The following is a 17,695-nucleotide window of genomic DNA, read 5'->3' on the forward strand; positions in this document are numbered from 1 at the left end:
GAGTCACCCAGGCGCCCCTTTTTTTTACACTTTTGACTTTTGGAAGCATGTTAATATTCTACTTGGTGAAAACAAAAATAATTGGATTTGTTCCCTGGTGCAGGGTCATCTGTATTTTTTCCCTGCTGACACCCATGCCTCTACTTCCAATAACACTGACCCCATCTGCCTTCGGAGAACATCCTCTCCCTACTCTCCACCCATTCTTTGTCTCTGGCCGGCTCCACCCTTGGCTCCGGGGCAGGTGCCATAAAAGCACCTCGTTTCCCCAGACAGTCATTGGCCCAGGCAGGGATGCTGTCCCAAGCCCAGCCAATGAGGACTGAATTTGGACCTTTTCCTGGACCGCTCGGGAAGGAGGGGCTCTTCCCCTGCTGCTGCGGGTAGCTGCCTCCCCACCACGTGAGGGAAGCCTGCCTGAGAAGAAAGCCAACAGAGAACAAAAGAATCACAGAGGTAACATTAGTTCCACCCCAGCATTGAGATGTACCTGATATCCACCTCCTGGCATTTCCAAAATCTGAGCCTATAAAGATCCTCTTATACTTAAGCCTGTCTGAATTGAGTTTGTCCCAACCCTCAAGTGTGTCTACTGATACATGGTAAGCAAAGGCACCAAGAAATGACTTTCAACAAATTAATTTATTGGAAACTTTTATCATCATCTAGGATGAGAATCTGGTTGCCCACAATTCACACTCAAACTGATTCACCTACAGAAAAATAATGAAGTATGTTTGGATAAGGAGATACGCAGAGGTGGTAGGAAGCAAATGTGTAAAGCTCACCACCAGACAGGAAAGGGGAGGAAAGTGGCAGGGGTCCTAAGGCTGCAGGGTCATACCTGGTCCTTCTACACTTGAACTGCCAGCCAAGGGCAGTCGGGTCCTGCAAAGCTCTTCTTCACCCACTTCTAAAAACAATTTTATGTAGGTATGTTTGAGACACAGTAAAGCGCACAATTTGCTATGTTCCGATATATGCACACACTTATGAAACCATCACTACAATCAAGATCCCACATCCAACACCCCTTCAAGCCCCGCCCCTGCCCATCGACACCCAGGCAATCACTGATCTGCACTGTCACTGTTAGCTGAATCTGCATCTCAGAATGTTACACAGATGGAATCACCGGGTATGTATGCTTTTTTGGTTTGGCTTCTTCTCTCCCTCAGCGTCAATACTTTGAAACTCATCCATGCTGAATGGTGTTATCGGTAGCTCATTCCGGTGTCTTGGCTGAGTAGTATTCCACTGTACGGACGTACCACAGTTCATCCGCTCACCTGTTGGCGGACAGGCTGCTTCCAGTTTGGGGCTGTTTCAAATGAAACTGCTATGAACATGTATGGACACACACTCTCAATTCTTTAGGGTTAATACCTAGGGGGTGAAATAGCTAGATCATACATTTAACTTTTTTAAGAAACTGCCAGGGGCGCCTGGGTGGCACAGCAGTTAAGGGGCGCCTGGGTGGCACAGCGGTTAAGCATCTGCCTTCGGCTCAGGGCGTGATCCCGGTGTTATGGGATCGAGCCCCACATCAGGCTCCTCCGCTGGGAGTCTGCTTCTTCCTCTCCCACTTCCCCTGCTTGTGTTCCCTCTCTCGCTAGCTGTCTCTCTGTCGAATAAATAAATAAAATCTTAAAAAACAAAACAAAACTGCCAGACTGTTTTCCAAATGACTTGCACTGCAGGGGAGCCCCCGTTCCTCCACACCCTCACCCACACCTGGCATGCTCAGTCTTCTTAATCTTGACTGTTCTAATGCTTTTAACATGCATTAGGACTAATAATCTCGAGCGTCTTTTCATGCGCCTATTTGCCATTTGTAATGTTTTAGTTAAAGCCTCTTCAAATCTTTTACTTGTTTCTTTTTTTGGGTTATTTTCTTATTTGTGAATTTTGAGAGTTCTTATCTATACACATACATGCATTCTCAAAATATACACCAGTCTTTATCTATTATTAACATATTTACTCCAGCGTTTGATTATTTCTGTTGATTAGTGATTAGTGTGGCTTTTTCCATTCCTTTACTTTTAATCTCTTAGTGTCTTTTTATTTAAACTGTGTTTCTTGGAGGCAGCATATAGTTTGATCCTGCTTCCCTCCCCGATCTGATAATCTCCTCCTTTTAATTGGACTATTTAGATCACTCACATTTAATGTAATTATTGATAGGGTTAGGTTTAAATATATCGTCTTGCTATTTTTTTTATAGTTGTGCCATCTGTTCTTTGTTCCCTTTTTCTGCCTTCTTTTGGATCACTGAATATTTATTATGATTCCATTTTATCTCCTTTGTTGGCTTAGCTACAATGCTTTCTTTTCTTATTTAGAGGTTGCTTCAGGGTTTACGGTACACATTTTTAATTTACCACAGCCTATTTTCAAGTGATACTGTGTCACTTCACGCATAGGATAAGAACCTTATCCTTTTAACAGTGCACTTCCCTCTCTCCCTTCCCAACCTCAGGCTTCTGGAAATGCAGAGACTTCCAGTTCACAGACCTACTCCACGCTGAGCTTCATCTCCATTGCTAGGATGTGTAACTAGGAAGATCCTTCTGGAAGGGGCTGCACCAATGAAGCACATAAGTCAGGAGTTAACACTCCTTGCAGGCTCTGTGTTCTGTGCTCCATGCTGACGTAATCCTCACAACCCCAAGTGGTATGTACTATCATAAATGCTACTGCACGAGGAGGTTAAGCAACTCAGCCACGGTCACCCAGCTCTAAGGGGCAGCCTGGCTCCAGAACAGATGGATTTAACCACTATGCTCTACGACCACCCTCTAAGAGACAGGAGTCTGGGAAGAAGGACAGCTGACAATGGTTTTAAACCAGTGGTAACAAACATTTGTTGAGGCTTCCTGCATGCCAAAACCTATGCTGTGGCAGATTGTATTTTCCAAATCTAGCCACAGCATGATCTTTCATCCTACGTGCTCGTCTAGAACCTTGCCACTTCCCCACAAACAGGTGGAGCCTGTGTCTCCCTCTTGAAACCAGGTGAGACTTTGTGCCTGTCTTGACCAACGCAGGATGGAGGACATAATGCTAATGACTTCTGAGGCTAGGTCATAAGGCCCCACCTTTTTCTACTGGGACCCTTGCTCCTGGACCCTAGCCACCATGTTGTGTGGTGGACAGGCCCATGGAGAAGAAGCAAGGCCCCCTGTCCACAGCCCAGCTGAGTGCCCAGCCAACAGCCTGCAACTTGCCAGTCAGCTGAATGAGCCATCTCAAAACCAGATCCTCTAGCCCCAGACAAGTGTCCAAACTGACGCCGTGTGGCACAGAGATAAGCCCCTCCATTGGGCCCTACCCAAACTGCAGGTTCTTGCTCAAAATATCTCAAGGCAGTATCTTCAGCACTGTGTTTTAGGATGCTCTGCTGTATAGCGATAGATAACTGACACGTATCTAAGTGCTTTCTACCAACTGACCTGTGCAATGCTCCCGACAAGCCTATGAAGGAGGTACTATTATTCCCCTTCAGACTTGAGGAAACTAAGCTGCAGAAAGGCCAGGCACATTCCTGAGGCCAAGCAGCGAGCGGGAAGCAGGGCTGGGACACCGAACTGGGTGGTTAGTTCCTCATCAGCAGGCTACGTGCCTCTCAAGAAACGGAAGCCTAGAAAGGGTGTCAGGGTAGTGCCAAAAGGCTGAAACACAGAGCTGCAGTCCCGTCCCTCAACGACGTTACAAGCAGGAGGAGGCACATCTGGCTGCAGCTCGCCCTTGACCATTCTGGTCCTTCGCTGCCCGAGGCCGACACTCCCCAACTCCACTCCCAGTGTCCATTTCTGGAAGAATGAAGCCCTAGGCGCAGACAGGAGAAGGTCAAACCTCCTTCCTGGATGTGCTGGTGTGGACCAGGGAAGCAGGAGCCGGAATGGGCCTCCCCAGTAGGAGAAGCCGCCGGCAGGCAGCTAGACGGTGCTGTGACCTCTCGTGCCTGCGCTCGTCCTCCGCGACCTTCACACGCCGCAGCAGGAGCCTGCGCCCGCGCCACAGCAGTCCTAGGTGAAAGAAATAACGGGGCCGGTGTGGGGTGGGCGGCGATGAGCCGACACAGATGGCAGCGGACATTAGTGCCACTCTCCCAGCCGGTGCTGGATGCTGGCATCTGTGTGAGCCCCTGCCTCAGAGGCCCTCCGTGCGAACCTCCTCAGCCCTTCCTCCCTCTTGGGGCTCTCAGCAGATGGATCCAGCTTCTTCCTCCCACCCAGGAGCTCCCTCAGCCCTCCTAGTTCCTCCCCTCTAGCCTTCCCCACTTCGACCACACACCACTGTGACCGGGGGTGGGGTGGGGTGGGGTGGGGGGCGGCTATAGTATCCTCCAGCGCGAGTCACTCCTTGCTACCCGCGCACCTCACTCACACCCACACCAGCGGCTTTGCAGGTGCCCTCTGGCATCTTCTCCTCAAAGCCACAAACAACAGCTCCCTCCCATTTCTGAAATCCACAGGGACCACTGGGACGGGGAGAAGGAGCAGGCTTCCAGCCTTTGATGGAAAGCTTTGACACTGCCTTTCTCTCCACCATCCTGGCCAGTGAGTCACCGGCTCTGGCAGGGCTCCTCTCCCAAACCCATTTCCACTCCCCACCCTCGCTGGCCTCCTGCCTTTCACCTACAAGACAGCACTAGCCATCGGACTGGCTCCACTGCCCCAGGCTTTCCAGGCCACCTGACCCCAGGCATCTTGTTGGAGGATGAGGTCAGCAAAGCAGCAATCAGACCGTGCTCTGCTGCTTAAAATCTCATAATGGCTTGCCATCAGGAAAAATTCAGACCTCTTTGCCCTGCAAGGAGCTGATACGCATCCGGGCAAGCAAGGGTCTTTAGAATCGCGTTCCTTCCCAAGCTCTAACAGACGGGTGGCTCGTCAGCCTGGCGCTTACAGGCTGGGCTCCAGAGGGCAGCTGGTTACTATGGAGCACTGAGGACGCGGGGGCCCCCACGTGACAGGGAGCACTGCAGAGATAAAACACGTGCTCCACAGCCACGGATCACACAGGGCTGGCTGGTGTGCAAGAGCAGACGTGTAACAGGGCTGCAAAGGGCAGAACGAGGACCCCAGAGGGGATGTCACAGGGAGGGCCTTGCCACCAAGCAGAGCTGACCAACGATGCCCTGGGGAGAGGGGGCTTTAGCTGTCATATTTGCTTTGCTAAAGTAAGTTAGTAAATGCTAGGCCCTATTATATATAGCTGGGTACATGGTTGTTATTTTATTCTAAACATGATCTATAAGTTGGAAATAATTCTTCATAAAATTATTTTAAACCAACTATTGAATTGTTTGTGCACTCATGTATTTGGTGGGCATCCCCAGGGGCGGAGGGAGGTGCCCAGGTGCCCTGGGGGGAACCGGAGGTACCTGGAGAGCCCCGGCCCTGCAGCAAGGGTCCCATCACCACGGGGCCTCAAGAAGAGGTTCCACAGCCATCCATGGGGATATTTCAACAGAAAGGAGGTTCACCCAGCGAGCGGGGAGTTGGACCAGCTGCCCTTGCAATTCCCAGCATCTGTATATTTCCCGGTACATAGAGACTCCGAGGGGACAGGCAGGTAAGGGCAGATGGCCTTAAAAACAACTCAAATTCAGGAGCTTCCCATGGGGGGGGGGGCAGCCACCTAGACCCTGCCAGTTATCGACAGGCTTCCAATACCGCCTGGCTGCACAGATAGGGTAAGGGCGTCTCTTAGCACACTCATCCTTCCAGCTCCCCTGAGTAACCGCAGCCCCACAGATCTACATAGCCTTGAGCTCAGCAACTCAGCTTCTGCCCAAATAACAGACTCTTGCACCTACAGCGCCGGTCCCCTGTGCTGGGCACCCTCCTACGCACTCCATATACATAAGAACTTCATCCTCCCAATGGACCATGATTGTCCCCATTTTACGGATGAGGCAACGGCTGCCCAGAGCGATGTGTGAACTTGCCCCGGGTCTCACATGTTTAGAAAGCGAACCAGGTCTGTGTTCGGAAGCACCATGCTAAATGCAGTGGAGGGTCACCCCATGTGCTCGGGCAGGTGGGGAGCGGGGGCGTGAATGGTGTATTATGGGCTGGGAATCAGAGTCCGCATTTGGACACTGCCATAGTCATTGGCCGGGCTGCTGCATTTCCTTTTCCTGGTGATTCTTTCTCCTTGTGTTTGTGAGTTTGAGAGCACTGCATAGATTTGGGGGTACTTTCTGCTGCTCATCTTAGAAACAATGACTGTCAGATCTGGAATGGATGGTAAAGACCACTTAACTCAATGCCCACCTTTCAGAGGTGGGAGACTGGGGGCTGGGGAGTGGGCAGGAGAGCCCAGTCTAGCACTCCCGCCTCCTGGCTCGCCCTCCAGAGCCACTGACCACTCACCCCTCACTAGCTGTGAGAGCCATCAAAGAGAAGCGACCGGGCCTCACACAGACTGCCATTCCCAGTGGCTGGAGCACTTGGGACGCCTAGTGAGGGCGGCGAGTGAATGACAGACAGGCAGAAGGTCTTGGTGGGGTGGTGGGAAAACATTTTCCTTGACCTAAAGCTCTGAGCAAGCAGCTACACCCATAGGAAACCCAGAGCAGGAAGGTTCCTTGGAAGTCAGGAGGCTTAGCCCCTCATATGCCCTTCATTCATTACGCTGACTGACGCCCAGATACCGGTTGCACCCGGCCCGTGAGATCCCACAGCTTATCCGCTCCAGCCCTGTGCATGGCCCAAGCCACCTCTCCACCAGGGAAGCACAACCCCTTCTGCCAGCTGGGCTCCCTGCCCCCTGCCCTGCCTCTATCTAGTCTCTAGGCCAGTCAGAGAAGTCCTTTGTTGTATGTGTGTGTGTGTTTTAAGTAAACTTTGTAGTTCAGTGTAACAATAATCCTTTAAAAACCTAAGCCAGATGATTTCACTCCTCTGCTCCAAATAGACTGCAGCCTCCAGCTCTCGAGAACGGTCCTTCCCGGATTTAAAATGGCCTATGAGACTGAGACATCTTGCCCCACCCACGCTCTGGCCTCCTTATTGTCCTGCGACAGGCCTGGAAGGTTCTGCCTAGGGGCCTCTGCACTTCCTGTTCCCTCTGCCCTCCCCGGGTTTCTCACATCTTTGGAAGTCACTGGCACGCCCTGTCCTCCTTATGCGGCTCTGCGCTTCCCCCTGGGGTTGTATCACCACCTGGAAAGGCATTTATTTACTTCTTGGCCTGTTCAGTGCCTGTTTCCCTGCCTGGAATGTCAGCTCTGTGAGGCCAGGGACTTTTGTCTTGTTGTGGAGTCCCCAGGGCCCAGAACAGTGCTGGACAGGATGGACACAAACATCTGCATTGAAGCGAAATGAAGCTCCTCCCCAAAGATTCCAGAATCACACTCCCTGGCCGGTGACCGGGGGGGGGCAGGGCCCAGGAAGTATGCACAGAGCTTGGCAGGAAGGCTCCCTCAGGACTACAGTGCGAGTGCCAGAGGGCGTTGAGGGGCAGTGACTTGATCTCAGCGTTTTTCTAAAGATCATTCTTTTAAGGATTTGCTGGAGAGGCACTATTTCGTGTAAGAGTAATTCAGGGCAAAACCTTAAAAAGAAAAGGAAAAATATGACTGGCAGAGCCAAGAAGAAAGAATGGAGGAGTCTCCCCTCCAGGGCGGACTTTGTTCTAACCATTCAACCTGATGCTTGCTCAGAACACAGAACTTGGCTTGCTCACTAGGTCCCCAAAGGCAAAGCCCCACAGCTTGTTTATGGCTCTTATATGCGGGGAGAGCTGAAAGGCCGTGGGGGGGGGGGTGCGGTGGACAGGCTGCAAGGCTTTTCAGGAAAGCCATGGGAGATTTCACAGAGCTCCCTCACACCTGGCTCCAGCAGCTGGGCGGCACATTTAGGGATTATACAAAGGGCGCAAATGGAAGGCAGGGAGCCCCTGGCTTGCCCTGTTCCTTTTATAGGCAGGCCTCACGCAGAGGGGGCAGCCCTGCAGCCAAGCCCAGAAGCACTTTCAGTGCACCGCAAATGGGGGGGCTGGGGCACCACGTGGGTCCTAATTCCCTGCCCCCGAACACTGCTTCCCACTTCCTAGGCTGGAAAAGTAGCCACGGAGGTGATGGAAATGCTCCAAATCCCAAGTGCTTCATTGCTGCAGTATAAGGCATGTTCAAAGGCTCAGCAGCTCCCAAGAGGGGCAGGACAATTACAGCCCATAAAGGAGGGAAGGCAGGGGTGCGGGGGGCAGGTCAGGGGCCAGAGGGTCGAGGGGGCAGCTGAGCCCAAGCACAGACGGTGGGCCTGTGGTTCAGATGGTGGGGAGCCTGGGGGCACAAGGCCCTGCCTGTTGGGGAACAGATCCCTGTGGGCTTCCTTAGGAAAGACTCCCTCAAAGCAGGATGTGAGAGGCGGCACAGGGACTCCTAGTTCCCCTGACTGGTCACTACTGGGCATGAAGTGCCAGGGGATAACATGTCCCCACATCCTGGTTACGGCTCACACATCCTGCCCACTGGGTCTCCTCCGGATCGTCTGCCTGGGGAGCCTCAGACCCTGGGGGCTGCAAGCAGCCACCTGCCCTGCCCGCCTACGCCTGCCCACCCTGGTTGAATCTGCACTTCCTGGGAGAAATACCGGCCCCCAGGCCTCCAGGTGAATGGCTGGTGCTCCCATGGGTGCTCCTTGCACAGGAGAGTCCTGGATAACAAGCAGTCAGGGGGGCTCTCACCACAGCACCCCAGGTCGGGCCCAACCGACCTCATGAGAATTAACACATGCGACCTCAGACTTTGGCACCGTCCTCACCCGGAGTAGGGTGGGCTCTTCCAGGTGAGCTGGAAAGGCAAGGTCAAGGCATACCGCAAGGGCCCAGCTGGTGGAGACGGGATGACCTCACCACGGGGCCGTCGGGGACCTGGCCCTCCACCACCTCCTCCAGAAAGACAATGGCTGGCAGCCCTGGCCTCCGCATGTCCAGGTTCCTGGGAGGCGGCCGGACTGACTGGGAGTGGGAGGGACAAAGGGAAAAAGACACAGCAGGTGCAGGAGGGTGGGAGGAGCAGGCTTCCAGGCCCTCCCAGCAAGCCAGCTTCTCCAGTGGCTCTTGCTCGCAGGAGGTTTTAAAAGAGGTTTTAAAAGGGCCGGAGGAAGCTGACCAGGAACATTCTTGGCAACCAGTAAGATCCCATTCTGTGCCTCCGGGGAAAGTTCCCGAAGAGAAACATTTTGTTCTGCACCTCTGCTGCCCTGGGCAGAGAATGCTCCTGTGAAAACGAGGCTGGGCCTCTTGCCTCTTCAGACGAAGACCTCAGCCACTAAAGATTCATGCAACACCCACTCCTTAACTACCCTCCCTGAATCCTGGCAACCAGCCCCGGGAGATGAACATAAAATCACTGGCTGAAAGAAAAAGCCCAGGCAGGCATTAGAATACGAAACAACAGTAACAAAAAACTGACTCCAAGTAGGAAAGTTCCCCATTCAGAGGACAGGCCGCCAAACCAGGATGACCTGTTTGCACAGATGGTAACGCTTCCTCCGTGCTGATGTAACAGGGCCCAGACGCTCCCTGCAAAACAGCTGGCTGCTTTGCATGCAGCCTCTGAAATGACCCTGCGGGGAATCCAAGGTTTCCGTTCGCTGGAGCACAGCGTGCAGCAGCATCCTGGCGGGGCTGGGTAAATAGAAACAGTTTCCATATGCCGCCATAAAGCTGCACCGGGGAAAGAGGGAAAGAACGGGCAGAGGGCTTCTGTGATCCAACCCCCGCCCAGCAAGGGCAGGGTCTGCGTGGGCTGGGGAAGCCACCGAGACCTTCCTCTGAGGCCTAGGACCAGAGGCTGCTGTGGATAAAAGGCCTATGAGCTCCGGGATGGCGAGGAACACCAGACTGTGACGGCTGCTGGGCAGGTGTATGCCGAGATCTCATTCCATCTCTGCTCCTTTTCCTTCTGCTCCTCTTATATGTGCACGACCTCGCCCATTCTCAAACACACACACAGGCCCTGCACATTCTCTTCAAACCTTGCTCCCTACTGGGCCCCTCCCCTCCCCCGGTTCGCCTGTCGGAATCCCTAGAGCCTCAGTTTCTCCACCCATTAACTGGGACTGGGGCCAGCTGTGCTCCGGGCAGCACAGACAAAGCACCCGGAACCCTCCGGAAACCAGTGCCCACCCGAATGACAATGAGCCATCACCCAACCGTTCACCAGTTGTCGCTGAGAGCCCCACTCCATGGGAAAAAACTCAAAGAGCAGAGGAAAATAAACCAGAGTGACACTGATGAGTTTTCCGGGCACTGCTTCTGCTGCTGGCTGGCTCTTCAAAGGCCCCCAGATAAAAATCGGGCAAGAGACACCCTGCCGCAAGAAAGCAGAGTGCACACTTCCTCCTGCTCAGGCCTTCTCTTTCAGATGACTGGTTGCGAGATGGTGTGGGAGGTAGACCCACGTTATCAGTGCACCCTAGGAAAGACTGCAAACACAGACAGAGCCCCGGGCAGATATACTGACCTCCAGAAAGGCGAGGACTGGCACTGAGCCAACGTAGCTGAATCACTGGCCTCATGCCCAAAACCAGTCCTGCCAAAGGCTCAGGCCAAGAGGAGGAAAGGAAAAACAAAAGGCTCAACTAGGCCAGTACTATGGGTCAAGCACTGTTCTAGAAGGAGGAGCCTTGGTTTGGAAGTAGCCAGGATAATGCCCTGTGCCACTCAACTTCGCTTCTGGCCAGCTCACAAAGACCGACGTGGCCAAATCCAGAGAGAGTCTCTGGATACAGGAGGTCAGCCACAGAAGGGCCTTGAACTGGCAGGGAAATGGCTAGAAGGTTGAGAGCAGTAGCTGTAAACAGAGGTTCTTGGGAGGGACTGGGGACATGAGTGCCTCTTAGTAATTAAGGGTAGTGATTACTGCCCCAGGTGCTCACCCCTAGCTGGCTACTCAGGGCACTCGCACCCTGACGTTGCAAACATAACCTTGACAGCCACTCTCCAGGCTTCATAAATCATGCAGTCATCTGGTGGAGAACAAGGGAGGGTGGAATTTTAAAAGGCTGGCCTTCCTGATATAAATATGGTTTAATTTAAAGACATTTATTTAGCACCTACTGTATAGTAGCCATTGTGCCAGGTGTCAGATTTGAAAAAGTCAAACCGTGTACTTTGTCCTCATGGGGCTCACCATCAGGAGGCAAGAGAAGGAATGTGATTCTGGTGCACTAAAGTCACTTCTTAGTTACAACAACCTAGAAAAGAGTACGAGAACTGCCCTCCACGGGGGCTCATGGGCAGAGGCGGGGGGATTTAGGCGTGATGTCTGGGCCAATGCTGAAGGATGAAGGACGAAGACAGTTCACAAGGGGGATGGGATGGGGTGAGGGGAACATTCCAGAAACAGGGACGGTCATGCATAAAGCTCAAAGAAGCAAAAAGCAGGGCATGTTTGGGAAATTTGAGAGGGTTAGGTGATCCTGAAGCTGACCCAGGCAGAGACCAGGCAGGAGGAGCAGGACCCGCTGAGGGAGACGGGCTGGAGCCAGTGGGTTCCAAAGGGAAGTAACCTGACCAGGTGTGCCGATCGGAAACACGTGAGGAGGTGGCCGGTCTTGGTGACCCTAGCAACCACACCTACAAATGCCTCGAGGCAAAACTGCAAGTTCGCTCTCCCAGGGCAACACCGTGAGCGCACCTGTGTAGGGCAGGTGCCTCGCTGGGAGCCCCCAAAGCTCACCTCCACTGCCTGAGCCTCCTTACCACCTTGCGCTGGCCACTACTGCGAGCCCCAGCATCACCCCCCACTTCTGCTAGGGCGGAGAGGGAGCAAGCGGTTGCCGGATGCCTGCGGGAAGGATGGGATTTCTCCTTCCTTCATCCGTCAATTCCAAGACTCGAATTGGAATGCTGCTTCCTGCTCCTGTGTCACTGGGTTTCTGGAAACAAAGGGCTTTCACTGGTACCGATCACCCATCACTGTTTGCTGAGCACCTACCATGTGCAAAGTGCTTCGGGTGCCTTTAAAAGACATTTGTTAGGTCTGCGTACCCACAAAAGCCCTCCCTTCATTGCTTCTCTCTCTCTCTCTCTCTCTCTCTCTCTCACACACACACACACACACAGAGGCTGCAAGCCCCACTCTGTTTACCCAATGAGGAGTGCAGCACCTGTGCGAACATCTGTCCCGCGTTCACTTGGAAGCATCAGAAATGCTAATTGTGAACCACACGGGGCCGAGGAAGGGAGCTATGGAAGAGTGTGCGGGGAGAAGAGGCATCTTTCACCACATGCGGCACTTCTGGAGCCCCTACAAGAGGTCAGCAGACAAGCAGCATTCAGAGGACGAGTCTGGCTATGAGACTCACCCTCCACGATGCCCCTGTTGCGTCAGCTGATGCGTCAGCACAGCTCGAAGGTCTGCACCAGCCCCTGCTTGGGAGCACCTGCCGGGCTGGCTGGACCCAGCTTTCACAAACACTGGCCACGCCCCAGCATCTGGACCTTCTGTGGCTGCTGGCAGTTATGCTTGGAAGAGCAGCAATGAGGAGTGAGGTAGCCAGAGGCCTGGGCCTCTTGGGGAAGTGACAGTGGTCGGAAGCCGACATCCTGCAGAGAGCTGGAGGGCTGAGGCATGCCACTTGACAAGAGACCTGCGCTTGTCTAGCTCCTGCTGCACCCACAGGAGCCAAGTGGGGTCCGAGAGCCTGTGCAGTCGGTGGTCAGGCACTGCCCTCGTCCTCCTCTTCCTTTTTCCTCAGTTTCCCTTCCTGTCAAGTGGGGCAGGCAGCCCAAAAGAGGCATCACGGATAAAGAAAAATACAATGGAAACCAAGAAGCCAACCTGATGAGTGGGCGAGAGACAGAGCTGCTTGAATTACACAATCCCTGTAGTGCGCCCGGGATGGTGGTCAAGTGAGTGAACACATTATTCCTCCATTTTCCATTTAAGAAAATGCCCAAACCAGCCAACATTCCTTAAGAGGAGGTCAGGGAATTTAACAAGAGGAAGAGCACGTTCACGCCCTCCATCCAGAGTCCTTAAATTGCCTACTCAGGGCTCAGGAAGGGGCAACATCGCCACTTTGTTCAAAATGAAACCCTGATACTTTATTATTACTTATTGTTTCCACTTCCTGAGTTGGTCCTAGGCCATGTTATATGGAATTTCCAGCTTAACCTTTGTGTCAACCCTGAATGGAGGTATTCTTATCCCCATTTCACAGATGAAGAAACCGAGGCTCAGCTCCTCACCCGAGCCTGCACAGCTACCAGCTGGTGACGCCAAAATTTCAACCCCATCCTTTGCTGTAGACCGAGAGTCCCTGGAGAAACTGTAGAATGTTGCAGAGTGCCGGCAGACAACATCGCCCACCCAACACACACACGTTTCTAACGGCCTGACAACTCCCCAAGCAAACCCTGTCTCCAGACTTGTGAGTCTCTAGACACGCTGGGCACGCCACACACGAAAACAGCACAAACTAGCCTGCAGCACCAGCACACGGGCCAATGGGCCTGCAGGCTGAGCGGGCTCTGGTACTGAACAAATCTGGGCCCTGTCGAGGCGACCAGACCGGCCTTGGGGTGCGCCGTAAAAACTGCAATTGCAGACGACGAGGCCAGCCAGCCAAGTGTGAACAGCCGAGCCCGCAAGAAGAGGGCACCCTCGGGAGTCATAGAGAGGAGGCATCACGCTTGTCGACGACCACCCACAAGTGAGAGCCAACACATCCGGCAGCTTGGAGGGGCTCCAAGCCATTAGCCAGCACTGCGCACCATCACTCTGCCCAAGCTGATTTTCAGCAAGAGCTAAAGGAATAAAATAAAATAAAATAAATTTTTTTAAAAAATAAATACCCAATCCAACAAAAAGAGAGATTATAGCAAGAGAAAAAAGGCAGCCTACTAATGGCAGGGTGGTGGGGTGAGGGGTGGGAAGGTGGGAGCTGAGCACCCCAGGCTGCCACGGCAATTATGGGACATGCATGGGCTCCCGGAGAAGCACAAAGTGCTAGAACCATCCAAAAAGTCAGCTCTTCCCAGAGGCAACAGAGACCAGGCCCTGCCTGGACTATTTCTGACCCGTCACATGTGTATGAGTCTCCTTGTCACCCCAGATGGCTCCAGGAGCTGGCTACGCTGTGACCCACAGAGTCACTTGGGGCCTTGGATGTTCTGTGAACCTGGTGAGTCACTCCCAGATATGTTATTTCACATCTATTTATAAAGTGCTCAGGCTATGAGTAGAAAAGACACGGTCTCTGCCTTTGCAAAACTTATACTACTAGAAAGAGGTACATCTGTGCCCCACATCAACACCCAAAACAACAGCAGCTACCCAGACGTTACACTGTGGGGGGCACTACGCCTTCCTCCCCTGTCCAGCCGCCTCCAACGGGCATCACAGGGACACTCGAAAGACATCCACAAACAGGTTAAACCCTGATTAAAAGGAACTTGGTTTATAATACTCAACTCGACCCAGGATGAACTCAGGGGTATTAATCAGACTATGAAGATGCTTTGCCAAACTCAGCCCTCTTGCCCATATTTTAAATTATCTACTTCACCAAAATTCCATTTTCTTACAACCTTTAGGAATCCATCATGGCACAACACGAACCTCGATTCAGTCTGTAAGACATTAATCAAATCTATCACACGCAGGTGCTGGGGAGGGAACAGGCCTCTGCACCTGGAAAGCAGAAAAGGAGGTACAGACAGTGTAGAGAATGGGAGGGTGTGGACCGGCAGCCACTACCCTAACTGGTTAGGGAGGCTTGGGGAAGGCTGGGTGGAAGAACAGGACAAAGGCCTTTAGCTGGAGAAAGTTGGAGGGGGGACAGATCAGAAGCAAGAGACAGCAACCCCCAGGGACATTGGTACTGAAAAGTGGTTTAAATGAGAAAGCAAATGAGATTATATGAACGGTGCCATGTTTTCAGACTTCTGATTATCGGTCCTGAGTTCTGGGGTGGAGTAAAAGAAGGGAGGCTGCTCAGCCCAGAGTGTAACTGAGAAGAAATTTCTCATGGCCTGGAAAGTGCTGGGACCCCTGCCAGGGGCTTGGAGCCAGGCAGGGAAGGTGGGTCAGAGCACTTGGTTTCCAAGGGCTTCATCTTACACTTGATCCGAGAACTTGGCCTAACCTTCACCATAGGAGCGGGTGGAAGTTTACGGTCTCCTTGTCTACGCTCTGAGGTTAGTGAAACTTTCAAGGCCGCTCGAGCCTGGGCAGAGAAGCGCTCCCGCCGTGCAAGGCCTGAGAGCAGAGGTGGCACGGGTCTGGAATTAGGGCTCGCCACACACCTGCCTGCCCCAGCGCCCACCATCAGTGACGGAATGAATGGGTCCCCCTCTGCTTCGCTCTCTACGCCTCAAACCACACATCTGCAAAATGGGGATGCACACCATTACTGCACACGGCCTGCTAGGGTAAACCAGCTAGAAACGTTGTCGCACACGTGTTTTCCTTCTGCAATCCAGTGTCACAGTGCTTGCTGCCTCCAACAAGAGAGTAAGGAGACTGGCTCGGGGAAGACAGACTTTAAGGCAACATAAAGGACACTGATTTGCAGCTACTGGATTCAGTGTCGGGCCTGGGAGCAGGGGTGGAACTCACAGGGCGCTCATGGGAGATGTCTGTGAGTGTCGGTCCATAAGCTGGCTGAAGCCACCCGCTTCACCGAGGAGAGTCCCCAAACGTAATTGAAGCTTTCGTGGATATACAAAGCCCCTAAATCATGCCTTCCAAAATAAAAATAAAAAGACACTACGGCTGCAATATCATGCTCTGTGCTTGCTTTTATAGCTAAAACACAGATATATATATAGAGAGATATACGTATTTTATAAATTTGCAATCCAAATACCCCAGTTGTATTCACTTCCTCAGTACATGAAGGGTGGTTACGAGGACAGAACCCAACCCTCTTTTTCCCCACGGAGGGGAAATGCGACACACGAAGGCTTTATCGTTTAGGAGGACAGACAAAGTTAGATCTAGCTTCCCGGCTGAGCCGACTAAGAACTTCCTGATCGACCCTCGATTACAATGGATTGTTCCGGGGGTTGTGCCAGTGCACTGGAACAAAGCAGAAACTTATCTGCCGGATACAGTCGGACGCCATGCTTTTTTAAATCAGGAGAGAAGGTCCTTTCTGATCCTAAGGGCTTGGCGCAGGGGACCTAGGAAAGGCATGGTGGGCCAGGGCACAGCGGAATAGACTCATCTCAACCTCACTCTTCTTTCCCTGACTCCCTTCCCCTTGTCAGATGCAGCCCCTGATGTGTCTAGGAGGTACTCACCTACGCCCCGGGCCAGGTGAGCGTGTGTGAGTACTCCCCAGTTCTGCATCGTCCAGATGTTTCCTGAGCGCCTAGCACGAGGCAGGCGCAGTGCTGAGTTCCAAGGCTGTGCGCGTGACCCAGCCCTGGGGAAGGCCAGAGCCTGGTTGGGAAAGTGAGAAAAACACCAAACCTGGATCCCGCCGCTAGAGAACACCCTAGGAGTTTCCTCTCCACCAATCTCCAGGGAGAAAAGTCATTCCTGTTCAGGGCTCGCCCACCTCAGGGCTTCTAAGGAAGAGCATAATGGCGGCTGGGGAAGGCAGCCAGTGCTGGCAAGAGGTCAGAGGGGAGATGCTTTGTCATCACGTCACTTTCTGGCCCGAACAGACACGGAAACTCCCAAGCCCTACTCAACCAAGTTTGAACTTGGCATTCTAGGCTCTCCAGAAAATAGGTCTGCCTGCTCTGTCCCTAATGATGGCTCACATCCACCAAGGGCTCCATCTGGTGCAAATGCGGCCCTGTACGGAAGGTCTGAGGCATGCCACCTTGTTTAACCCTTGGCAGTAAGTGGCAGAGAGGATTCAAACTCAGCTAGTCTGACCCACGAGCGCATACTCTTAACCACGGCCCACATCCCATGAGCCCCTGCAGCACTGGCCTCTGGCCTGCACAGGGAAGGGCACACCCCCCATCCCTCTGCCCATGCCACCACCCCTGCCTGTGTCCCCAGCATCCCCAATGCCCACCTGTTGCTACATGCCACCCGGCCACAGGCCCGTCTGCTACTCCCTTACTTGAGCCTTCACTGTCACTCGGTCTCTTGACTCCTGCCACAGTGTCACACCTGCCCTGGTGCCGTCCCGCCAGCGCTGTCCCCCGCCAGCGCCGTCCCCACCAGAATTTACTCCAAGGGCAACAAACCCAATGCCTACAGGCCCCAGGGGGTAACAAACATGGGAAGCTGGGGTGTGTGAGACCACAGGTGCTCCATGCTCATCTCGTGACCAAGCATCAGGCCTGCTTGATGATGCCACTTCTGAAAACACTGTTCAGGCAGAACAAAACAGGCCCACCAGGTCCCTGGGCTGCCACCACATTACCCGGTCTCCACACCCAGCTCCAACCACTCCTCGCAGAGCGTCCTGCATGAATTCTCAGACACTCCCTGGAAACATGACCATGTCACTCTCTAGTTGAGAGCACCCTTTTGGGCCTCTCCATCACCCAAGATGAGGTCCCAGCTCCTTGACCTGCCCCTGAGGGTGGAGGGGGACAGAACCTCCAAGATCGAGAGCCAGTCTGTCCTCCCCACCCTCCAACCCAAGCACCCCCCACACCCACCCACTCCTACACCTCCAGGCCTCTGCCCCCTTGCTCCCTTCCTCTGGGACGGTCTTTCACTCCCTGCGCATCTCCTTAAAGACTCGGCACGCTC

The 17,695-nt window shown here is 53.2% G+C and overlaps 1 protein-coding gene across 9 annotated transcripts in view; it reads right to left on the minus strand.

The window, feature by feature from the left end:
• Positions 1–17,695, minus strand: part of TPCN1 (two pore segment channel 1) — a 58,800-nt gene that overhangs the window by 30,245 nt on the left and 10,860 nt on the right. Inside the window, exon 1 of one of the 9 annotated variants that reach the window (XM_044389874.3) lies at positions 16,276–16,922. The exons of the other annotated variants lie outside the window; for them this stretch is intronic. Within the exon in view, the coding sequence (XP_044245809.1) occupies positions 16,276–16,324 (49 nt within the window). The 5' untranslated portion in view covers positions 16,325–16,922. Of the gene's footprint in view, positions 1–16,275; positions 16,923–17,695 lie in introns of those variants that run through there. 9 annotated transcript variants of the gene reach the window in all.

This window comes from Ursus arctos, unplaced genomic scaffold (genome assembly GCF_023065955.2).
Source record: "Ursus arctos isolate Adak ecotype North America unplaced genomic scaffold, UrsArc2.0 scaffold_34, whole genome shotgun sequence".
NCBI lineage: Eukaryota > Metazoa > Chordata > Mammalia > Carnivora > Ursidae > Ursus > Ursus arctos.